Here is a 25,743-nt window from a genome sequence, read left to right on the forward strand (position 1 = left end):
TTAATCATAGAATTCTACATCTTCTGGTTAAACGTTAAAGACCAATCAGACTGGATTTCCATATTTATATGGAAATTCACATCATATTGTCAAAGTGTAGAGTAGTATATTAAGCTTAAAAGCACCCAAATACACACAATAAATTACCCTCTTTACAGTGTGAAAGTCAGAGGTGATCATCTACCATGGAATAACAGTCTTCTCATAGCCCTTTTCAAACAGCGTGATAAAGCTTGGAAAACCGCTAAACTTACTAATAGTCACGTTGACTGGTGTGAATTTAAAAAACTGAGAAATTATTGTACCACTCAAACCAGGAATGCCAAAGCAGTGTCACGTTCTGCCCCTGCCCTCCTGACTGTGTTTCTCTCCTGCCCTGATTAGTCCGTATTGTTCTCACCTGTCCCTCGTTAACCTGCCCATGTTTCCCTAATTAGCCTTCTGTATTTATACCACCTGTTTTGCTCTTGTCCTTTGTCAGATCATTGTTGCTTGTAGTCCTTGTGTTTTGTTCCTGTCGTTCCCAGTCCTCCATTAAAACCATTTTACTTTTACTGAAGCCTGCATTTTTTACCTCCTGGTCAGCGCTGCCACACATGGTCCACCGTCATCCACACCTACATCGTGACAAGCAGACTTCTACAGGAACAGCTTGAGTGCTGATTTCAATAGCCCTAAGAACTTCTGGAGAACAGTTAATAATTTACGTGGAAAAACTAATACTACAGTGTCTAATATGAGAGTTGATAATAATCTTGTAAATATTCCTGCCGAAATTGCAGAAGCATTTAGTCAGCATTTTGCCAACATTCCCCAGTTGCCATCCTCATCTGCCATAACTGCCTCTTGCCCCAAAGCGGTTCCAGTTCATTTTATTTATTTTTTCAATTTCTCCTAATGTTTCACAGATAATAAAAACACCTTCTTACTCTAAAGCTTCGGGACCAGATGGCATAGAGTCTAGGTTAATTAAATTAAATTAAACATACATTTAATCAACATATGATTCTTACTCAGGAGAGTCTATCTGTAATTTATTTTCGAGTGCTGTATAACTGCCAGTGACGTTATTTTAAAACTTTTTTTTAAATACATATAGCGATGTAGTTTTTTTAAAGTGTTGTCCAGACTATTCCATATGCTTACACCTTTTACTGATATGCATCTCCTTTTCAAGTTAGTCCTAAATTCATTTTTGGGGTAAACATGGGTTCCTCTTAAACTGTTTTTTTCTTATTCTTTTATATAGCGCCAAATCACGACCAGAGTCGTCTCAAGGCACTTCACATGGTTAACATTCCAATACAGGTCAGTTCATTAAGCAATCAGAAAAAAGTTTTCTATTTCTTCTGTAGCAAGATGCTGCATATCTTCTACAAGTCTGTTGTTGAGAGTGTAATCTCTTCAGCCATCGTCTGTTGGGGTAGCAGCATCAGAAGCAGGGACCTGAAAAGGCTCAACAGCCTAATAAAAAAGGCTGGTTCTGTTCTGGGGACGACTGTGGAACCACTGGAGGAGATAATGCAAAGAAGGATTCTCCAGAGAATCAAGAACATGATGGACAACCCTGAGCATTCTCTTCACAAGACTGTCCGACAACGGAAGAGTGTCTTCAGTCAGAGGCTTCTTCAGTTTCGCTGCAACACTGACCGCTACTGGAGATCCTTCCTGCCAACAGCCATTGTAATATACAACAACTCTTTGATGACTTGATTATTATTATTATCCTGAGCTACTACAGCAATCAATTTCCCTCTGGGATTAAAAAAGTATTTTTGAATTGAATTGAATTGAATTGAATATAAGGAACCCAGCTAATTGTATCAAGTCACTGACTAGTGTCAGTGTCTTTACAGCAATCCCCTACTAAGCAAGCATTTGGTGACAGTGGAGAGGAAAACTCCCTGTAAACAGTGTCTCGGAGTTTAAACCTTATCTGATTACAGGGTTTGCCCCGGCGCTTTATAAGCCTTATACATAACAATAGCTGCACTGAGATCAGTTCAATCGTGTAGTTGTAATATTTTAGATTTGATGAACAAGGAGTTTGTTTGGGCATAATAATTTGTGTAGTGAACTACTCCGATAGCTTTTTAAAATTATTGGTAGGATTATGCTTTTATAATTATTACCCCAAAGTAATAATTTAAGTTTGGAAGAATGAGGGCATTGTACAGTAGTTCGAGTGCATTTTTATTTACAACTACCTTAATTCTACACAAGATTGTTTTCGCTACTTTTGCTTTCACATAATTTAAATGCACTTTCCAGTTGTCTTTCATCAACCTATAATCCTAAAAATTTGGTGTGACTCACCCTCTCAATTCCCATTTGGTTGATTTTTAATTTCATGATATTATCAGTTCCCCTGTTTCCAAGGAGGATATATTTTGTTTTATTCACATTCATTAATAATTTATTATAGTTAAACCATTGTTTTAATAATTCCAGTTCTTTTTTAACTGTATGAGTTAACTGTTCAATATCTTGCCCAGAACAATAGAGGCTGATGTCATCCGCAAACAAAATATGTTCTTAAAGTATCTTTTCGGAGTTCATCCCTTTCAGAAATTATGTATGACTTGTCAGAAATCCATAAAAGTGATTATCTTATCATGTACTGTGATATAATGTAAGCAATATGTCTTTTTTTTTTTGCTATGCACGCCCCCTGCCCCGCAGAGCCCCGAGCTATAGGAAACTGACTGCCGACCAGAACTAACCAATGGTGTTAGACTACCACTTACTTGCTTCAAATTTAAGGAATACCTCGGCTGATGCAGAGTTGATGAACTTTTCACGGACAAGCAAGTCTCTAAAATATAAATATATGAGAACAAAACATCACATGAGAATAATGCTCATAAAACAATGTGTTTTAGCTCTGTTTGTCGGCTACAGAAGCACATTTATAAACAGAAACGAAGTCGCCATCTTAAAAAAACGGAAGGAGTGTGTCACGCTGGGCTGCCACCTTACCGTGGTGGAGGGGTTTGAGTGTCTCAATGATCCTAGGAGCTAAGTTGTCTGAGGCTTTCTGCCTCTGGTAGGGTCACCCATGGCATCAAGTCACTGACTAATGTCAGTGACTTGATGCAATTTGCTGGGTTCCTTATACAGAAAAAAAATTTTCTGATTGGCTTAATGAACTCACCTGAAATGGAATGTTTATTATGTGAAGTGCCTTGAGATGACTCTTGTCGTGATTTGGCGCTATATAAATAAAGTTGAATTGAATTGAATTAGTAAATAAAATCCTATAAATGACACATTTGAAGAATGTTTGCTTGTGTCAGGTTCGTTGGCAGATCTGAAGCGTGACTGAGAGTTCTGTTGCCCAGACGCGGAGAGACGGAGATAGCCGGCGTGGTTATCTCCTGTAGGTGTAGTCTGAGTGTTTTGAGGGCTGGTAAGCCTGGAGACTCGATACAAAGTCTGGTGAGAAACGATGACTGAGCAATGAATGAAACGCCGGCACTTCCTTAAGTAGTGCCGGCGTGATGACGTCAGTCGCCACGTTGGTGGCAGGAATGAATGGAATGCAGTCAGCTGGAGGAGTTCGTGACAGGACCCCCCCCTCGAGGGACGGCTCCCGAAGTCCCAGGACGGCGGGCCCAGAAGTCAGTCAGCAGGGTAGGGTCGACAAACGAGCTCGTGGGCTCCCAAGAGCGTTCCTCAGGCCCGTACCCCTCCCAATCCACGAGGTACTGCCAACCTCGTCCCCGGCGGCGAGCGTCCAGAATCCTGCGGACCGTGTAGGTGCGATCCGCCTCAACACCGCGGGGCGGAGGCACCCGGACCGGTGGAGGGTGGAGAGGAGAGGAGATCACCGGCTTAAGCTGGGAGACGTGAAAGACCGGGTGGATCCGGAGAGTAGCCGGGAGGCGCAGACGGCAGGTGACAGGATTGATGACCTTAAGGACGGGGAACGGACCCAGGAAGCGAGGAGTGAGCTTCCGGGAGCCAGCCGGCATCCTCAGGTTAGCGGAGGAGAGCCACACCTGGTCGCCAGACCGGAAGACGGGGCCAGGCCGGTGGCGGCGGCGATGCTGACGGGCATACTCCGTGTTGGCCCGGGTGATGGCCGCACGGGCCCGGATCCAGGCGAGCCGACAGCGGCGGACCAGCGTCTGGGCAGCAGGGACCTCCACCTCCGGCACCTGATGATCAAACAGAGGTGGCTGATAACCGTAACAGGTCTCGAAGGGAGACAGACTCGTGGCTGAGGAGGTCTGGAGGTTGTGTGACAGCTCCGCCCACAGGAGAAAGCGGGGCCAGGTGGTCGGCTGGGACGAAGCGAAGCAGCGCAGGTAGCGTCCAAGCTGCTGGTTAGCTCTCTCTGTTTGTCCGTTTGTCTGCGGATGGTATCCAGAGGACAGACTGGTGGAAGCACCGACCAGGCGACAGAACGCTTTCCAGAAGCGTGAGACGAACTTGGGTCCTCGGTCGGAAACCACGTCCTGAGGGAAACCATGGAGCCGCACCACCTGTTCCAGGAGCAGTTCGGCCGTTCTCTTGGCCGTGGGGAGGCCGGCCAGGGCCACTAAGTGCACGGCCTTGGAGAAACGGTCCGTGATAGTCAATATAGTGTCCAGGTGGTCGACCGCCGGCAGTCCCGTGACAAAGTCCAGCCCGATGTGTGACCACGGCCGCTTGGGCACAGGGAGAGGCTGCAACTCTCCAGCGCCGGGTCGGTTGGAGGACTTGGATCGAGCACACACATCACATGCAGCTGTGAACTCGCGGACGTCCCTCCTCATGGACGGCCACCAGAGAGCCCGACGGAGGAACTGGAGGGTACGGGCTCGTCCTTGATGTCCCGCGAGCCGTGAACAGTGCCCCCACGTGAGCGCCTCTTGCCGGCAGGAGGCGGGAACGTAGAGGCGGTTCGGTGGGGTCTCCGGCGGCGCTGGATCGCCAGGAAGTGCCGCCTGTATGGACTGCTCCAACGGCCATTGGAGGGAGGCCAGGAAGCGTTGAGCCGGTAGAATGGTCCGAGGCTCCGGGGGGCCGGCATCTGGTGCGAAACGCCGAGAGAGAGCGTCCGCCTTGAGGTTCTTGGAGCCGGGCCGGTAGGCGATATGGAAGTGGTACGGCTCGAAAAAGAGGGCCCACCGAGCCTGACGAGGGTTGAGCTGGCGGGCAGTCTGTAGATGAATGAGATTCTGGTGGTCGGTCCAGATCAGAAAGGGATCGGTGGTCCCCAGGAGCCACTGCCTCCATTCCTCCAGCGCCCATTTTATTGCCAGCAGCTCTCTGTCGCCGACCCCGTAGTTCTGCTGTGTGGGGGAAAACTTCCGGGAGAAGTAGGCACATGGGTGGAGCTTAGAGTCTGGACCCCGTTGCGAGAGAACGGCCCCCGCTCCCACATCCGAGGCGTCCACCTCCACGACGAAGGGCCGGGTCTGGTCCGGGTGGAGGAGGATGGGTTCCTTAGTGAAACGTCCGACCAGCTCATGGAAAGCACTGACAGCCTCTGGAGTAAGGCGAAACGGGCGAGGCTGATTGGTGGTTTTGGTGAGTGAGGTCAGAGGTGCTGCGAGGGAGCTGAAGTTGCGTATAAATCTCCGGTAAAAGTTCGAGAAACCCAGGAAGCTTTGCAGCTGCTTCAGGGTCGTGGGTAGAGGCCACTGAGCTACGGCCTGAACCTTCTGGGGGTCCATCTTCAGGCCCTGGGAGGAGATGGTAAAACCCAGGAAGGAGGTGGACTCCTGGTGAAACGCACACTTCTCCAGTTTGCAGTAAAGTCCATGGTCCAGGAGGCGGGACAGAACAGCTCGAACATGACGGATGTGCTCTTCGGCCGTGCGGGAGTAGATGAGGATGTCATCTAGATACACAAAGACCCAGCGACCCAACATGTCTCTCAGCACATCTGTAATGAACCGCTGGAAGACGGCGGGGCTGTTGCAGAGTCCAAAAGGCATCACCAAATATTCATAGTGGCCAGTGGGCGTGATAAAAGCGGTCTTCCACTCCTCACCTTCCTTAATACGGATGAGGTTATAGGCGCTGCGCAGATCCAGTTTAGTAAACACTGCGGCTTGTGTGATGGCGTCCAGAGCGTTGCCCATGAGAGGGAGAGGGTGACGGTCCCGGATCGTTATTTTATTTAACCCTCGATAGTCTATGCAGGGCCGGAGATCCCCCTCCTTCTTTTTAACAAAGAAAAACCCCGCGGCCCCGGGGGACGTTGAGGGACGGATGAATCCCTTCTGCAGGGCATCAGTTATGTAATTGTCCATAGCCCGGGTTTCCGCCGGAGAGAGGGAGAACAGGTGACCCCGAGGGGGGGTGGTGCCGGGCTGGAGCCTGATCTCCAGGTCGTAGGGTCGGTGAGGAGGTAACCTGGTAGTGGGTTCTTTAGCGAAGACCTGAGCGAGGTCGTGGTATTGAGGAGGGATGAGCGTCAGGTCTACGTCTTTGGGAGGAGCTGCTGCTGCCCGAGGTGCAGGGGAGTCCCGGTGGTTATGGCAACCCGTGCCCCAGGCCAGGACTTTACTGGTGGACCAGGAGATGTGAGGCTCATGGCGGCAGAACCAGGAATGACCTAGGATGAGAGGCGTAGCCGGAGCCTGGATGACCAGGAAGTGGAGGGTCTCCCGGTGTTGGTCAATAGTCATGTGGAGACCCTGAGTTCGGTGGGTGAGAGGGTACGGCATGATGGGCCGGCCGTCCACAGAGGTCACGGGAATGGGTCGGTCGAGGGCGGTGAGGGGTATCTTGAGCCGAGTAACCAGTCCGTGGTCGATAAAACACTCCGCAGCCCCAGTGTCTAAAAGTGCCTCCAGTCTGGTCGGGCCTTGGTCCAGGTGGAGGGAGACCGGGAGAGTGGTTCGGTGTGGAGCCGGAAAAGTGGAGACTCCGGGCGGGACAGCTCCTACTCCGACCCGGAGGGACCTTTTCCCGGTCGTTTTGGGCACGTGCCACGGTGGTGACCCAAATCCCCACAGTAAGCGCATCTTCCCTCCTGGTAGCGCCGTGCCCGTTCCTCAGGGGGAAGATGTCCCAGCTGCATCGGCTCCTCCGTCGGTTGGTGAGCCGGCCGGCGGGGTGACGTCCTGGTGTGTACGGGGGCTGACATGGTGCTCGGCCGGTTCAGGATGCAGCGGTCCAGTTGGAGAGCCAGATCCACTGCCAGGTCCAGGGAGGTTGGGACCTCGTGCCCGATCATGCCCTCCCGGATTCTCGGTGACAGTCCCTCCAGGTAAACGGCCTTTAGGGCGGCGTCATCCCACCTCAACCGAGCTGCTGTCGTCCGGAAGCGAGAGGTGTACTGAGCCGCCGTCTGGGAGCCCTGGCGAAGCTGAAGCAGCCGCGTCTCGTCCGAGACCTCGCTGCTGGGGTGCACAAAAGTCTTTTTCATCTCCTTTACAAAAGTCTCATAGTCATTGCAGGCAGGAGATTTTTGATTGTAAAGAGCCGCCGCCCATTCAGCGGCTCGACCTGTCAGCAGTGAGGTCAGCAGGGCGACACGAGAGCAGGATGTGGGGTAGCGTGCCGGCTGGCACTCGAAAGTCATGGCCAGGGTCGCCAACATGCCCTCCGGGGATCCCCTGGTTCCGTCCCACTTCTCTGGAAGGCTGAGGCGTGGTTCCATCCTGTCAGGAACAGCTGCGGTCTGACGTTGCAGAGCGGTGGTCAGCTGGAGTACTAGCTCGGTGAGTGACTCAATCTTTGTGGCTTGGCGATCAGCTATGGCACGGAGCTGGTTCATGTCTGCCGTCTGCTGATCCAAGATTGCGCGCTGTTGAGCCACTTCGGCACGCAAACGCGCGAACTCCGCTGGGTCAACTTGGGGCTCAGTCATCCTGTCAGGTTCGTTGGCAGATCTGAAGCGTGACTGAGAGTTCTGTTGCCCAGACGCGGAGAGACGGAGATAGCCAGCGTGGTTATCTCCTGTAGGTGTAGTCTGAGTGTTTTGAGGGCTGGTAAGCCTGGAGACTCGATACAAAGTCTGGTGAGAAACGATGACTGAGCAATGAATGAAACGCCGGCACTTCCTTAAGTAGTGCCGGCGTGATGACGTCAGTCGCCACGTTGGTGGCAGGAATGAATGGAATGCAGTCAGCTGGAGGAGTTCGTGACAGCTTGACTGTCAATATAATTATGCTCTGACATAAAAGAACAGAAGATGCACAGGGATCCCATCTAACTATTCCAAGCAAGTATTTCTGAAGAGGTAAAATAGTAGTGGAGAATGTACTCATCACATTATAGTGTGACAGATCAGGATCCACAAGACTAAAGCATAAAGTCAGGACATTGTGTAGAAACAAGATGGCTCACTGTTATGATACTGATTGACTAATCATTTTACTGATTTACTTTCTCATCAATAACACCGAAACATTTTACAGATGGTATCTGCAGCAGTCATGTATCTTCAACAATAATTTGATTTACACCTTTTGTTGTATGGCATCTTTTCCCGTGTCCTGTCTGGCTTTGAAGCAAACAGAATTAATGTCTGAATGCTGGTGACAAGCCTTGCAGATTTATTCTCAGGTGGAGCATCAAAGCTTCTGCTTTAATGTCACACCTGATACTTAAAACTTTATTGTTGTTGTTTTTTTGAATGCTTTGTAATTCCGACCAGACATGGAGACAGGTGAAAGAGAAAGGAAGGGGGGTTCCACAAAAATAAATGATCAATGATGAACAGGGATCTTCTTCTAGACCCGCAGAAAAGGGACGCAAAACAATACAACAAGAGCAAGCTATCACTGCATCAACTTGATGAGGAAATATTAAATCAACATTGTTTAACTGAACAATCACACGATAATAAATCACAGTGCATTAAGTGCCAGCCACAGCCTTAAGACATGTGTTGAACGTGCCCAAGTCCATACTTATGAGAGCACCATGTGAGCACCTGTGTGTGTACACGCGCTTGTATATGTAAGGTTTCTCTATAGGAGCGTCCAATAGAGAGTGTGAGGGGCCACAGATCTGCCCCCCAAAGATGTGCAGGAGACGGAGAGAGCTCCCAAGTCCCAGAGATCCAGGAGTTGCCCTAGAGCACAGGAACTCCAGGGAGATTGTGACCAGAAAAGCCCCTGCTCCCCTCGAGAGGCGCAGAGGATTGCCCCGGGGGGGCACAACCAGCAGCCGGCAGAGTCCTGGGAGATATCAGCGGTAAGCCCGCAGCCTCCCACCCCCTAGCTGGCCGAGCCCAGAACCCAGCGACCCGGGACCCAGGGGCAACCATCCCCGCCGGGGACCCAGCAGAGCCCAGGGAGTCAGATCCCACCAGGCCGCCACTGGGATTGATCTGGCAGACGCCAAAAATCTTAAACCCCCTGAGCCAGGAGCCGCGAACACTCAGGCAGACCAAGGCACTCCACTCCACACCAAGTGTGGCAGGGGAGGGAAGGCAAAGATGTATAGCATCAAAAGAAGTCCCAGGAGAGGGGAGGAGCCAAAGGCCCCACCTGACATATACAGTCAGACACAGTCACACACTCCCTCCCTCATGCTCACACATACACATACAACTTAAGACTTACAAAAATTAACACTAGACACCCACTTATGCTCCCCTTACACACCCTATTCACTCTGGTCCTGGTACTGCTGCACAAATGGTACAACCATCACCAGTTCCCAGAGTTAGCCCCTTTCTGCTGGGGTGATGATGAGCAGGCTCCCCCACCCAGTGGCGGGCAAAGCAACCCACCACCCCAGACCCCAACCAGATGGCCAGCTCCCCCTCCTTGCCTCCAGCCCTGGGAAGCCAAGCAACAACAGAGGTGTGCTAAGGCCCCTAGTCTCCCTCTGTCTGCTCCAATACAGTGTTAGTGCATGTTGATGAGGTGTACTCCATGGCTGTGGTGAGCGGGCAGTGCAGGCATCATCTGGCCTACACCAGCTGATGCCACCACACAGCCCCAGTTCCCCCCACAGCCCTCTGTGTCTAAGTGCAGCTTAAAATTGGAAGTGGGCACTGGCTCTTAGGATGAGGATGAAAGATCCCCATGCCAAATGCCATTGAGTGTGCTCACTCCCAAGGCCCTAAGTGTGTGTTTGCATGGACTGTTGTTGGTGGAAGTGTTTATTGTGCAAATGAAATTGGGGGCAGGCTGCCACAGGAATGCAGATATAGGATCCATACCCGCACCCCCTGAATTGCTTACTCCCCAAGGTCCAATCTGCTTGTTTGTGTGATAATGTGAGGGAGCAGGAGGAGAAAAATATATGGGGATGGGTAGGAGCGGCTGTTTGGCCTAAGCCCTCCAGGGAGCCAGCTCCCCCACTGGCCCCAATAGGCACCTCTGTTCCCAAAATGCCACCCAGGGCATGAAGACCCCAGCCCATCTCTCCAGGGCCCAAAGCAGCAGCATTGAAGAGCCCCATGGAGTCCAAGGGCATCAACCCAGCCCCACCCCAGCAGAACATCTACTCCCATCCCTGCTTTTGCACAACTTCCAAAATATGTAAGACCTAAAACATCCAGGTAAGGTTGGGTCCTCCCCTTCCTGGTCACCCCCCTCGCCCTTGATGGGACAGAATTGTTATTATTTCAGAGGAGCCAATGTCCACCTGATGCCCCTGAGCCTGGGCCAGGCATGGCTGCTTGTTCTCGACTTCTTCCTGGCAGCATACAAGTCAGGACCCAATACCCAAGGCCCCTCCCAGATCCCCACACGGGGCCAGCCGCACCCACACCCCTCGGGGGCGGTGAAGCAGCCAGGCAGCAACCCATGGCCACCGCCATGTTCCCCCAAGGGGCCTCACGCACATACGCCAGCAGTCCATCCCCCGAGGCAACCCAAGCACCTCTAGAGTGGGGCAGCCCCCCCCCCCCCAGCCCCAGTCACCCCCAGTGAACCCACCTCCTGCCACAGACAGGCATTTTATTAAAGCTAGAAAGCTGTAAAATACTTTAAACGCCACAGAGTTTTGGCTAGTCGCTATGAACATAACTGAACTACGGAAGCTCTTCATGGACAAGACATCAAAACTCTAAACCCAAAAGACTTCTATGAATGGGACACACTTCTTTCCTGCTAATAAATTTTCACAGTTGATGCTAATACCTATGCTCCTTCAAGGGACGTGCTCTTGGCTGCAAAGGATTGCACCTAAAAATAAAAAATGTTGTTGAGAGTATTTATGTATATGCAAACAAATAAAGTTGTTGATATGATATGTTGATAAATATGTAGATATATAAACTTGTTTATATTCAGTACAAGTTACATAGTTTTTTTTACATTCGTTAAAAATATGAGAAAAACTCTTTGAGAAAGTAATCGTGAATTAAATCACAATTGCAGTATTGAAGAAAAAAATCGCTATTAGATTATTTTCCAAAATCGTTCAGCCCTAGTCTCTGCCTTTGTGCCTTTGCTGGTTTCTCTGCTTTCCTCCATAGCACCTATTAGCGCATTGTGCATCAGTAAAAAAACGTCTTCCTTAAAAAAAACAAGCAATTTACCTTGGTTCAATAAAGATCTGAGGGAAAAAGTAACTTGAAAAGATGTTGCACGAGTGCTACGTTTAAAAATAGTTTATCGCACAAAGAGTTTTTTCGTCGCACGTGTGACATATATGTCACACTGTACAGCACTGCCTGAATGTCACACACGAGAGAGTGGGGGTGGGGTTGTAGAACGGGCAACCTGAGAGAAGAGTTGAGGGTGGAGACAGAAAATGTCATTCAGTTCAGAGGAAGCATCAAAGGGAACTACAACAAGTAAATAACTTTGGAGAAGGCTTGAGAGGCCCAAACTGAATGGTCCAGCCATAATCTTACAGAATAAAAAGTATCAGGAGCACACATAATGATAGTGGCTACAGAAGTAATATTGCAGTAGCTCAGAAGAGCGGATTGTCCAGTAATCGGAAGGTTGCAGGTTCAATCCCGACTCTGACCAGAGAATGCAGCTGTTGTGTCCTTGGGTTAGACACTTAATCCGCCTTGCCTGCTGGTGGTGGTAGGAGGGATCGGTAGCGCCTTTGTTCGGGATGCCTTGCTTCTGTCAGTGCACTCCAGGGCAGCTGTGGCTACCTCGTAGCTCATCCCCACCAGCGTGTGAATGGGTGAATGATTGTGTTGTTAAGCGCCTTGTAAAGCCTTAAGGAGGCACTATACAAATGCAGGCTATTTATCATATTGTTTTTGTGTCCACCTTTAGTTAAACATCCTGGTGGACACAGGAAGTAGTAACTTTGCTGTTGGTGCAGCGGCTCACCCGTTCCTGCGGAGATACTACCATCGCTCGCTGTGAGTAAAGACATAAATCTACAAACGTGTTTGGTAAACAGTGTCATACAAAGCTGTTTCTGCTGTTCCCTCACAGTTCCACCTCATACCACGACCTGGGCAGGAGTGTCTATGTGCCCTACACTCAGGGACGATGGGAAGGAGAGCTGGGCACCGACCTTGTCTCAGTGCCACATGGCCCCAATGCCACGCTACGTACCAACGTTGCTGCCATCACCCAGTCAGACCGCTTTTTCATCAATGGGTCCAACTGGGAAGGAATCCTGGGACTTGCCTATGCTGATATAGCTCGGGTAAAACCAGCTGCTGTTTTAAACTCATGGGACAAATATTGAATGTATTAAAGTGTGACTGGTTTAAAATGAAGGTCTTCTCCAGCTCCAAGGGCAGGAAAAAGGAGTGAGAATTAGGGATGCACAAAAATTCGGCCACCGAAATTTTTTGGTTGAAAATGACCCAAAAGTGCATTTTTATTTTTTGGCCGAAATACCAAAATGATCTAAACAACTCCGCTTAAACAGGCTCTCGGGTGAACTTGTTTTCGTTTCATCTCACTGCACCCTCATGTGGCAACTTGCTCTTTGCTTCTTAAAAACAGTACATTCATTCTGATTTTAAACTTTTAGTAATGCTTTTTTATTACGTTGGCTGGACTATTCATATCAAATGTGCATTGCATTTGCTTTTGATTTCACATTTACCACGTCTGTCACGATTAGCAGTGTTTGTATCATCCGTTCTACACCCACCAGGTCCTGAACACGGTGAAATTATCGCAAGTCTGAAATTTTCCATAGCTTGCTCTTATTTCTTTCAATGACTAATGTGAGCATTAGCGTGTGAGCATTTAGATACTTTATTATACATTCTAATTTATTAAATAACTCAGCTTGATTATTTTCTTTTACAAAGCGCACCAGGTCGATGCTTGTTCACTTCCGCTTCCGGTCGGTAACAAGATGGCGTCTGTGCTTGGCTTAGCCGCGGACACCGGCCACCTTTTCAAACTTTTCTCCACTAACCTCCTCTTTTCCACCTTGCTCCTGTCTGCGATCCTCTTCAGTGGTGTCCCTGCTACCATCTCCTATGATCGCCAGACTCTTTTGTCCTTCCATTCATTTACAATCGCCCGAGATGGACCGAGGACATACCTTCCTGTTTGTTTACCCGAGTGGCACACTGGCCCGGAGCCAAACGATCTTGGCGCTTCTAGCTATGTTTATCCGGTCCCGGGAAAATGTCGGAGGAAAAGAGGTAAACGAGCAGGAATCCAGGTGAGAATAAGACTTCTCTTAAAATGTGGTTTATCTAGTAAACATCGGCGTGATCTTCTAGCTTCTTGTCCTTTATTTGGCAACTTGAGCACCACTTCTGCATTCCCGCCAGGCCGCGTTGCGGTTTCTCCGTCCAAGTTTTTTAAGGTCTGTTTATCCTCATTCCTCAGTGGTTTCTCCTCCTGTTCCCTCCATAAGTGGTTTTTATAAACACCGTGGATCCAGCTCATCCGTACTTCTAACTCCACAGTCCAGCTTCACACTTGGATTCCTCTGTCAAAACCATCCACTATATACCCACCTTCCTAATCTTCATTACTGGCCTTGCCCATCTCCTGAAATCCTCCCGAGCTCCTGTTTACCTCCATCACTACCATCATCATCCTCAACTGCTGTGTGACTCCTGTCCACCCTCCAGCATTGTGCCATAAGCTACACCTCATTCTTCCACCCAGATTCCATTTAAAAGTTCCCTACAGTTCACCATCTAGTCTACAGTTGCCCACCTCTGGACCCACCACTCCAGCTCTACTTCCCTCCCTGAAGTCCAATTACTCCTTACCTTCTGTAAGCATTTACTCCTAATTGCTATTAGATTATCTTATCTCCTACCCAATTCATCTTCACTCCTGTTTTATAGTTTCCGGGTTCCTGTACCTGAAATCCGTCTTCCAGCCATCTTCGCCGATTCGCTCCAGTTCCCTGCCTTCCATATCACCCAGTTCTTAATAAATTTTTATTGACCTATTCTGGTCAAACATTTGCCATGAATCATGACATTTTCTCTATGACCAGTTACACCAAACAAAAACACAAATAAACAAATAACATAAACACATCCACTCCCCTTTCAAAGTTAAAACAATCTTGCAAGCAAAAGCTTTGAGTTGTTACAGACTTGGTTGTTAGATCAGTCAGCGCTATGCTATAAGAAGAGGGAGAGAGGCCTCTCCTTGCATCAACAAAACCCAGCGAAAGAGCTTTTAACTGTAGAAAGTATGAACTAACATGAAATGTTATGACTTGAAAAGGCTGATAGGCTCGCCATAAAATGTTGCGGTAAGGATTGGCTACATATTAAATGATCAATACGACTTGATATTCCATATAAATATGAATAATCAATCTGAATGGTCATTGAATGTTTAATCAGAAGTCTTTAGTGTCTTTGACTATTCAGGGAACACACTTTTCACTTTTGAATTCAGATTTCTAGTCCGACCATGAGGTGCAACCAGGGTCTGCAGGTTAGAATGTTTGTCCAAGGTGTTGGGTGGCTCTTTAAAGAACTGTTGTGTCTGAAATCACTCGCAAGCATTGCAGAGACCTTGACCTTTGGCCTTGGGGTCAAAAGAGAGGATGGTTCCAAATACTTGCTCACCGGTCGGCCGAACCAGAAGGCAGCTGAAGAAGTGATTCCTGTATATATTAAATATTGTTTACAAATTCTAGACAAATCAGAATTTGACACGTTTTACAGGGCATCAACAAAGTCCTCAGAAAGTCACGCCTTTACTCAGAGAGGGTAACTCTTGGTGTGAAGTGAATGTTAAAACATTAATTCAACAATTACTACAAGGTGTGAATATACTGAGATTCATCATCCATCCATCCATTGTCTGAACCCACTTTGTCCACGTAGGGTGCCTATCTCCAGTGGTTAATGGGCAATCAGACGGGGTACACCCTGGACAGAGAGCCAGTCCATCGCAGGGCAACACAGGGACACACAGGACAAAAAATTATGCACACACACACACTCACACCTATGGACATTTAGACAGACCAATCAACCTAACAGTCATGTTTTTTTTTTTTGTTGTTTTTTTTGCTCTGTGGGAGGAAGCCGGACTACCCGGAGAGAACCCACGCATGCACAGGGAGAACATGCAAACTCCATGCAGAAAGACCCCGGGCTGGGAAGTGAACCCAGGACCTTCTTGCTGCAAGGCAATGCACCACTGTGCAGCCCTATACTGAGATTAAATTGTTAAATCAACAAACACTGATCTGGTGTAGTTTAGGATCTGAAATGAATCATTGCGGGAAAAATATTCATTTTAATGCATCATTGATTAATGCCCACATAATTAGAACACTTTAGATTAAAACATCTTGTTCATTCAACACATTTGATTATATCAACGTATAAAGTTAAGTCATTTATGATTCAAGGAAGATGAACTTTATTCAGAGTGAAAGTGCAGAAATTCTTGTCTTCTGCATTGGCCTTGTCTTCCCACAAAGATAAGGGAATTCAGGAAAAGCACTTATTGTGGCTCCCTTATTTGGTTGCAAGGTCGTAGATCCTTGCTTTACTTGTTTGGAGGCCAGACAGATGTAATGCGTCACTGGATGTATGACACAGTTTGTGTCTGGAAATTAAAAGTTAATTTCTGGTAATTTTTCAATCAATCATCAATCAATCCATCAATCAATCACCTTTATTTATAAAGCACTTTACAGGCATGAAACATGCGACCATAGTGCTGTACAATAAAAATAAAAAGATATAAAACCAGTAAAAAAACAAGCAAACAAAAAGAAACCTAACAGCATAAAACACATGTAGACGTAACAGCAACAGCTAACTCATAGAGTTAAAAGCCAGATCATACAAATAGGTCTTTAACCTCATTTTGGATGTAAATATTTGGCCTTTGGGTATGTTACAACTGTCAATATAAAATCCTTACAAACACTGGTCAAAAACAGTATCCAGTGTTGCACAGACCGCAGAAAATGGTAATATAGATTTTAAGAAGTTAAACAGTTTGCTGGAGAGCAGCAGCAACAGACATGCCAGAGTTCACTCAAACTGCTGCCATCTTATCTGATCGGCAATTGACCAAAGGAAGGTAAAACCCTTGTAGCGTAGGCAAATTGATGATTTTATTTGTTATGACCAGGAAGATGTAATATTCTATATAAATGTAAAATATTAACCTGCTAGGTCTTTATTGTAATTATCAGAAGATTCTAGGATTTAATTCACAAGATTATAGGTTTTAATTCAGAAGATCTAGGTTCTTTGCTTTTTCAGTGATCAACCACACTTTGTGTTATTTGAAGAAAGAGTCAGGTTTATAAAAGTAAGAATTTACTTTACAAACAATTAAAACATGACTAATTAACTAAGCATTTACTGTGAGTGGATGTAACTAAACATGATGAAGTGTGTGAATGCGATGTCAGTCAGAGCTTCCTTGTCAAAGTAAGCTGAGTTCTGGTGAAAAGAATTTGGTTTGCTCTAAGCTATAAAGTTGTTATCATCAGAAGTACATCAGACGCAATCTGTCATGTCTACTTTACCCGTTTCATAGAGACCCTCTTGGTGGATCCGAAAGTCACAGGGGTCGGCTGATCTGTGGCACCGGAGGGCTGTAGAATACCGTGGTACCGACTCTTCAGTCCAGAGATGTCTCAGGTCACAACAGCTGGATGGAACTGTGCGTCTGACGGACTCTTAAAGAGTCTAACAATATCAGCTTTGTTTCTGCAGGAACTGTTCGCTCATCAGCTTTGTAGGTGCAAAAAGGTTTTGACGATGTGTCAAAATCTTTGACGGTTAAAGCGGTTTACTACAGGGTATCTGCGGGTCCTTAAAAAGTCTTAAAAAGTTTTAAATTTGCTTTTCAAAATTTAAGGCCTTACAAATCCTTAAAAAATGACAAATAATCCTTAAATACAGTTTCCAAAGGTCTTAAATTACCAAAGGCCCACTAAACAAGATTCTTTTATTTCTATAAAAAATTCGTGAATTTCTAGTTAGTGTTCAGGATTTTTTGTGTGTGATGTTGGCGTAAGCGGAACCATACACATTCAGCTGGTTGTGAAAGGGGGCTATTTTTAGATGAGCACATTAGCTGGTTAAGCTAGTGGGAGCTTGCACAATGGGGAATTTTAATGGTAACTGGATGGCTAATCCCACGTTCGCGATGTGGTTAGCACCGGTTCCAGACAATAGCTGGAAAATATAGCTTAAATTTTAAAAATAGCTTAAATTTGGTCAAAGTGGCCTTAAAAAAGGTCTTAAAAAGTCTTAAATTTGGCTCCTTTAAACCTGCAGATTGTCGCGCCCTGTCCTGTCTTCTCTTAGGTTTTAGTCGGTGTCTCCGTTAATTGCTCCCACCTGCCTCTTGTTTCCCAATCACCATAGCTCCCTCTCCTCGTGTATTTAAACCCCTTCTGTTCTGTGTTCCATGTCGTGTCATTGTTTCAGTGTCCAGCGTGCTTCATTAAAGAAACTAATGGTAAAAGTACCTACCTGTTTTCCCTCTTCCTCCCCGCGTTTGGATCCTTATCTGATCACCGCCTCGCGGCCCGGCATGCTCGTGACAGAATGACACGACCCCCTGAAGGGTCCAGCGGGGAGATCCTCCCATGGAAGTATCTATTCTAGTTCCTCTCCGCCGACTATCGACCGGCTTCTCCTTCCCCAGCTCCAGCTCCTCCTCGCCGCAGACGGCGTCCCCGACCTTCTGCCTCGGCGTTCCTCGCCGCCCTTCCGGAACCGGACGGGAGGTTGGATGGAGAGACATTCCGGGATTGCTCCAGCTTCGAGGGCACGAGGCTGGCTTTCTGCTCCCCCGGGGTCGGTCCACGGCGTGGGGAGAGACGCCGGAATCCACCGCAGCCCTGCGCTTCAGGACGGAGCTGCGAGCCCGCCGCTGGCCGTGCTCGGCGAGCCAGTTCGGACACGCCCCCGGTCAGACCAGCGGTCCCGTCTCCGGCCGAATCGGCGTCTGCAGGAGGAGAAGCTGCGCTCGCAGCCCTGTGGGCGGAGCACGCCAGTCTACAGGTTGAGACAGCCCAGGTTCGTCAGACCATCGAACTCCAAGTCCTCCAGCTGGATGATCTGCTCGCTGAACTCCGCGGGCTCCAGCTGGACGATCTGCTCGCTGAGCTCCAGCTGGACCACCTGCTCGCTGAGCTCCAGCTGGACGAACTGTTCGCGGCTCCGGCTGGACGCAGCTGCTTGGACCCGTCTCCGGTTGGACCAGCTGTCCCGCCTCCGGTCCACTCGGCTCCTCTGTCATCTGTGGGAGGTGAAGCCACACCCACAATCCAGCCAACTGAACTGGCCAGTCAACGGGCTGAGCTGGTCCGGCTTCAACAGAGCGCCCATTCTAATCAGCTCCGACTGGACGCTCTGCGCTCCCTGTCTTCATCACTAGCACTGCTCGTTCACTCAAGGCCTGTTCCAGGGGGGGGTCCAGAAGCAGATGGTTCAGGCCCAGAAGCAGACGATTCAGGCCCGGAAGCAGACGGTGCAGGCCCAGAAGCAGACGGTGCAGGCCCAGAAGCAGACGGTACCAGCCCAGAAGCAGACGGTGTGGGGCCAGAAGCAGACGGTGCGGGGCCAGAAGCAGACAGTACCCGCCCAGAAGCAGACGGTTCCGGTTCCGGCCCAGAAGCAGACGATGCGGGCCCAGAAGCAGACAGTACCAGCCCAGAAGCAGACGGTTCCGGTTCCGGCCCAGAAGCAGACGATGCGGGCCCAGAAGCAGACAGTACCAGCCCAGAAGCAGATGGGTCCGGTGCAGGCCCAGAAGCAGACGTTACCAGCCCAGAAGTCGGCGGTTCAGAGACCGGCGGTCCAGAAGCCGGAGAACCAGAAGCCGATGGAAGGCGACACCCCCGGACCACGGGTCGACGCCTCCCAAGTCGGCTCATCTGATGGCGCCTCCTCTGAAGTTGGCTCGTCTGACGACGTCGCCTCCCAAGTCGGCTCGTCTGACGACGCCTCCTTTGAGGTCGTCTCCCAAGTCGACGTGTCCGAAGTCGTCTCCCGAGTCGACGTGTCCGAAGTTGTCTCCCGAGCCGTCGAGACGGTCTCCCGAGTCGACGTGTCCGAAGTCGTCTCCCAAGTCGACGTGTCCGAAGTCGTCTCCCAAGTCGACGTGTCCAAAGTCGTCTCCCAGGTCGACGTGTCCGAAGTCGTCTCCCAGGTCGACGTGTCCAAAGTCGTCTACCAGGTCGACGTGTCCGAAGTCGCCTCCAATCCAAGGGTCGACGCCTCCAATCCAAGGGTCGACGCCTCCAATCCAAGGGTCGACGCCTCCAAGCCAAGTGTCGACGCCTCCAAGCCAAGGGTTGACGCCTCCAAGCCAAGGGTCGACGCCTCCAAGCCAAGGGCCGACGCCTCCTCTGAAGTCGGCTCGTCTGAAGTCGGCTCGTCTGTCGCCTCCTCTGGGGTCGGCTCGTCTGGTGGCGTCGTCTCCTCTGGGGTCGGCTCGTCTGATGACGTCGCCTCCTCTGAGGTCGGCTCGTCTGGTAAAAATGGTAAATGGCCTGTATTTGATATAGCGCCTTCTAGAGTCCTGGAACCCCCCAAGGCGCTTTACAACACAATCAGTCATTCACCCATTCACACACACATTCACACACTGGTGGGGATGAGCTACAATGTAGCCACAGTTGCCCTGGGGCGCACTGACAGAGGCGAGGCTGCCGAGCACTGGCGCCACCGGTCCCTCCGACCACCACCAGCAGGCAACGTGGGTTAAGTGTCTTGCCCAAGGACACAACGACAGCGACAGACTGAGCGGGTCTCGAACCTGCGACCTTCCGATTGCGAGGCAAGCACTTAACTTCTGTGCCACCGTCGCCCCATGGTGACGTCGCCTCCTCTGAAGTCGGCTCGTCTGATGACGTCGCCTCCTCTGAAGTCGGCTCATCTGATGACGTCGCCGCCCCTGAAGTCGGCTCGCCTGATGACATCGCCTCCTCTGGGGTTGGCTCGTCTGATGACGTGGCCTCCCCTGAGGTCGGCTCGTCTGATGGCGTCGCCTCCCCTGGGGTCGGCTCGTCTGATGACGTCGCCTCCTCTGAAGTCGGCTCGTCTGATGGTGTCGCCTCCCCTGAAGTCGGCTCGTCTGGTGACGTCGCCTCCTCTGGGGTCGGCTCGTCTGGTGACGTCGCCTCCTCTGGGGTCGGCTCGTCTGATGACGTCGCCTCCTCTGAAGTCGGCTCGTCTGATGACGTCGCCTCCTCTGAGGTCGGCTCGTCTGATGACGTCGCCTCCTCTGGGGTCGGCTCGTCTGGTGACGTCGCCTCCTCTGGGGTCGGCTCGTCTGATGACGTCGCCTCTTCTGAAGTCGGCTCGTCTGATGACGTCGCCTCCTCTGAGGTCGGCTCGTCTGATGATGTCGCCTCCTCTGAGGTCGGCTCGTCTGGTGGCGTCGCCTCCTCTGGGTCGGCTCGTCTGGTGGCGTCGCCTCCTCTGGGGTCGGCTCGTCTGATGGCGTCGCCTCCTCTGAAGTCGGCTCATCTGACGTAGCCTCCTCTGGGGTCGGCTCGTCCAATGACGTCGCCTCTGGTCTGGCGTCTCCTCCGTCTCCGGTTCCAGTGGTGATTCTGGGGGTCGCTCCGGTCCAGCCTGCGGGGACTTTGTCGCCGGTCCTGCCTGTGTCCCCGGCCCAGCCTGCAGGGCTCCTCTACTGCAGGCGCCGCCCTCCCAGGGCCCGTCGCCTCCTCTTCTGCCCCAGGCGCAGGCCCCCAAGGGTCCGTCCTCATCTCCTCATCTGCCCCAGGCGCAGGCCCCCAGGGGTCCATCCTCATCTCCTCATCTGCCCCAGGCGCAGGCCCCCAGGGGTCCGTCCTCGTCTCCTCGTCTGCCCCAGGCGCCGGCCTCCAGGGGCCCGTCGCCTCCTCGTCTGCCGCAGGCGCAGGCCTCCTGACTCTGCTGATCCCTGCCGCCTCTCCTGTGGTCCCTCGGTTCCTCTGGGCCCTCCCTCCGGGTCCCCCTCCTCCCGCCCTGCTCCTTGTTCCTGTGGGCGTCTGGGATCTGCCCTTTGGGGGGGGGGGGGGGGGGGGGGGTACTGTTGCGCCCTGTCCTGTCTTCTCTTAGGTTTTAGTCGGTGTCTCCGTTAATTGCTCCCACCTGCCTCTTGTTTCCCAATCACCATAGCTCCCTCTCCTCGTGTATTTAAACCCCTTCTGTTCTGTGTTCCATGTCGTGTCATTGTTTCAGTGTCCAGCGTGCTTCATTAAAGAAACTAATGGTAAAAGTACCTACCTGTTTTCCTTCTTCCTCCCCGCGTTTGGATCCTTATCTGATCACCGCCTCGCGGCCCGGCACGCTCGTGACACAGATACAGATACCCTAGGCTTACTACAGGTGGCCAGCGATTCTCTAGAACTGTCGAATCACTCAGGATGATCCAGTTTTAAGGTTTTGATGTTATGATTTGCACAGCCAGTCAGAGGCTGACAAGTTTGAGAGATGTTACCAAGTGTAGAACTGGCTGGCTGGTCAAACTGTAGCGTTGTTGTTTATGCTCTTTTATGAAAGAGGGACCATTCTACATGATAATTTGTGATATTAATTTTATTAAATTAATAACCAAATTGTATAGTTTTAAGAAGACTCAAAGGTTGTTTTCATCGATAAACTGTCGATAATATCCGTGGGTCTGTGTTTCAATTCAATGAAGAAAACAAGTTCGACAATTAAAAGTTTTATTTCTTCAAATTAAACTAATGATTTTGAAATTGACAAACAGGAAATAACAATCAACATTGGCAACTTTGTGGGACAATCTTTAACAGTTGATATTGTAAACTTGCTCAAATAGACCTTCTGTTGGAGGATGAAGATTGAGAGTGATATGATGTGATTATGGATGCGTGTGTGTGCAAAGTGTCGTGAGAATTGAACATGAGGTGAGATGAATGCGTGAGTGCATCTGATTTTGCTTCAGGAAGAAACAGGTGTCTGAGTGAAAAGGGATGGTTTGAATAAACTTAGGTTTAGTTGGAAAAGATGCATCAAAACGCTATCTGTCGTGTTCTGTCTCACCGAAAATCGGACCCCCTGTTGGATCCGGTACGCCAGAGGATGTTCATCCAGGTGACACCAGCGGCTGGCAGAGGAGACGGAGGTGTCCGCGGCCCGGTCCAGAGATGCCCTCGGTACACGTCGATGGAAAAGCGTTTTGTCGATGCGTTTGTTAAGTTTAGTTCACTCAGAAATCAAAAGACTCGGGATGAGCCTGCGTTAGAAGTTGCGATTCAGCTATTCTGTCTGGCTTGGCAGGAACAGCGTGGGGGGGTGGGGGGGGGGGGGGGAACGAGCCGATCGGCTCTGTCCCCCCTTTAGCGTTTATTCAGGTCTTCTCTCTTTCGTTGTCAAGCACGAACTGAAATCATAAGACTGAAACTTACCAAAAGCCTTTCTCTTCTCATAGCAAACGTGTGCGTCAGCAAATGTGTTTTGGAGTTTACTGTGAGAATCTGCGTGTGGGTGTGTTTGAGTGTGTGTGTGCTTGAGTGTGTGTGTGAAGGTCGCTAACAAACATCCTCAAACATTATCTAATTAAGTATGGATTCATTAATCCATTATAATTACCCAAAGCATAAGAATCATTCATTTGATTAAAACACATTTATAATGAGCAAAATGATAATTATTATTCTTTAACATTAAAATAAAGAAAGGAAGTTTTAAGACTTGTTATGACTACATTTATGGGAACAACATCTTCTGGCACGAAGCTGCAGGTGGCAGATGTTATGGTTTCCTCCCAGACTCGCTGGCGTTCAGGTCTTAATCTGTGGGTGAAAGTTCTCAGCGACGCAGCTTTGACCCAGCCGAGTCCAACACCACCTTTGTGACAGAAAACCCATATTTCCTCACGTTACCAAGACAACTCAGAAAAACACCTTCTTGATACAGGATGTTCTGACTGGTTTAAAAGTCTCTATGTGTTGGAGTTTAACTTAACCTTACTTGTTATTGTGTGGGTGCAGATGTGAGGACCTTGTCGTCAAAACATGTTGAACACATGGCAGGTTCTAGTAGCCATAAACATAACATAACATCCATTCAGTGAGCACAGATTAATGAAGCATTTCATTATACTATAATTATTATAAGTAGTAATAAACAAATGTTTGTTTAATGATTATCTAGATTACAAGTCATAAAAGAAGTTCATATTGATTTAGAAAATCATTCTTGATTTTAGCAACTGATTCGAGCTGGAGTTGTTCCCTCTGTGGAGGCAGACAGATGGGACCTTGGGAAAGAAAGTTCTTGTTTATCTTTCAGAGCTGCAGAGTCTGTGAGTCCCAGCTGGTATGAAGGCAGGCTCATTTAAAGGGAACACATGCAGTGTTGTGTCTCCTTTCTGACCAGATGTTGAATAGATGTTGAAAGGTCAGACTGTACCTAAACTGACCATTGCTGGACGTTACACCCTTAAAGAGGTACAAAGCTAGCAAACTATTGACAAACTGTTTGCATAATTACCCAACACTAGTTACAAAAGCGTAACGAGCAAAAGTTTTCTAAGAGTTCCTAAGGGCAAGCAGTATCTAATTACAAATCACACACAACTACCGTTGATCACTTCTTCTTCTTTGAGGTAAGGCAGGCTGGACGCCCTAGAGGTGTATTGCTGCCCCAACAGTCCATCCTCAACACAATACAAGCTCACAGCTTGTCATACACACTCCCACCACTCGCAGGAAGCCCCTGAGTGCCCTCACCCCATATTCAGTATCAGGAGACAGCAACTTGCCCAAGGTTAACACCGACACTCCAGAATCCTACAACATCTCAAAGAACAGCCGCTACTGCTCAGCATACGTCACACAACGTAAAAGCACATGTTCCCCCGTTTCCAACTCCCTGCACTCACACCTCCCATCGAGATGCCTCCCAACTAACCCCTCCTTTCCACCGAAGCCGTCAGCAGCAAGTTACTGCAGCAGCACGTCTGCTTGGCCCTTCCCACGAGACGCGAAGCAGCAGGGGAGCAGCTGTCACCGACAGAGCACGAAGACACGCGACATTAGCAAAATCATGCGTGACTTCGTCAGTAAACACAACAACAAGCAGTCAGTAATCAACCTTTTGTCGTCCATTATGGAAAAACAAAGGAGACCGCTAGCTAGGTGATAACTTTTTTTTAAAGTAAATCAACTGGAAGGCAGTACGTTTCTTTATTCTGAAAATCTCGGGAAGCTTCGCTCCGTTTCCGCGTCCGATTTCTTGTCATTCCTTCCCCAAAAACGTCGAACTTGACCCATTTCAGAGGCGTAGCACATAGAAAATAGAACCAGCGCGTGAGGGCCGCAACATGCTGCTCCTGAGACGCGGCTGACTCGCGCTGCTGACGGCTCTGGTGGAAAAGGTTCTGTTGACCACAGTGGTTCCTATCAGCAGCAATGGCGTGCTGCTGCAGTAACATGCTGCTGACGGCTCCGTCACAGCTCCGGTGGAAAGGAGGGGTAAAACAACCCATCCCGGAGGCCACAATGCCCCAACTGCAACCTGGCCAGAATTACTGAGTCACGCTTACGCAAGTCAAAACCAGACCCCAAGTCCCCACCAAACACTACAAACCGTAATAGGCCTGACCCTTCCACTCCCCATCTCAAGAGGACTACCTACAAGCCCTCGCCACCTGGTCCACCTCACAGTTAATCTCCGGCCGGCCACAGCCACCAGACCTCCACACGTCAGCCTGCAGGACAGCACACTTAGATTCCTGGTCGGCCAACTCGTTACCCGCCACCCAAACATGAGCAGGCAGCCAAATAACCCTCAAGCAGTTAATCAATGTAAAGACAAATGGATCCTCCATGTTACTTCAAGTCTAAACCTAGATCACACCCTTCTTAGGGCCATCTAAGCCGCTGCCGAATCACTGTACATAACAAAACTACCGGGCAGGCGACTCTCCAGCCAAAACAGAGCCTGCTCGTTAGCCACCAGCTCAGCCATAAACATGAAAAAACTGTCAGAAATTCGGCATCCAAGTCAGAAGCCCAGCTGGGGGATTGCCAACCCCACCACCACCTCGCCACTCACCAGATGCCACTGATCACAGGATGTCTTCTTGTGAGCTTATGTTGATTTCTCTCTCTCTCTCTCTCTCTCTCTCTCTCTCTCTCTCTCTCTCTCTCTCTCTCTCTCTCTCTCTCTCTCTCTCTCTCTCTCTCTCTCTCTCTCTCTCTCTCTCTCTCTCTCTCTCTCTCTCTCTCTCTCTCTCTCTCTCTCTCTCTCTCTCTCTCTCTCTCTCTCTTTCTTTCTTTCTCTTTTTTTTCCAGCCTGATGACACTCTGGAACCGTTCTTTGACTCTTTAGTTCGTCAGACGTCCATTCCCAATCTCTTCTCTCTCCAACTCTGTGGTGCAGGCATCACCCAGAACTATTCTCTAGGCAGCTCCATAGTTGGTGGCAGCATGGTGACTCACACACACACACACACACACACACACACACAC

The 25,743-nt window shown here is 49.4% G+C and overlaps 1 protein-coding gene across 2 annotated transcripts in view; it reads left to right on the top strand.

Annotated features, from left to right (window-relative positions):
- Positions 1-25,743, top strand: part of bace1 (beta-secretase 1) — a 62,066-nt gene that overhangs the window by 26,463 nt on the left and 9,860 nt on the right. The window contains exons 1-4 of one of the 2 annotated variants that reach the window (XM_054743459.2): positions 1,273-1,308; positions 12,144-12,232; positions 12,309-12,525; positions 25,567-25,704. In XM_054743459.2, the coding sequence (XP_054599434.1) occupies positions 1,288-1,308; positions 12,144-12,232; positions 12,309-12,525; positions 25,567-25,704 (465 nt within the window). In that variant the 5' untranslated portion in view covers positions 1,273-1,287. Of the gene's footprint in view, positions 1-1,272; positions 1,309-12,143; positions 12,233-12,308; positions 12,526-25,566; positions 25,705-25,743 lie in introns of those variants that run through there. The other variant, XM_054743458.2, reaches the window with a different exon arrangement.

Source organism: Nothobranchius furzeri, chromosome 13 (genome assembly GCF_043380555.1).
Source record: "Nothobranchius furzeri strain GRZ-AD chromosome 13, NfurGRZ-RIMD1, whole genome shotgun sequence".
Lineage (NCBI taxonomy): Eukaryota > Metazoa > Chordata > Actinopteri > Cyprinodontiformes > Nothobranchiidae > Nothobranchius > Nothobranchius furzeri.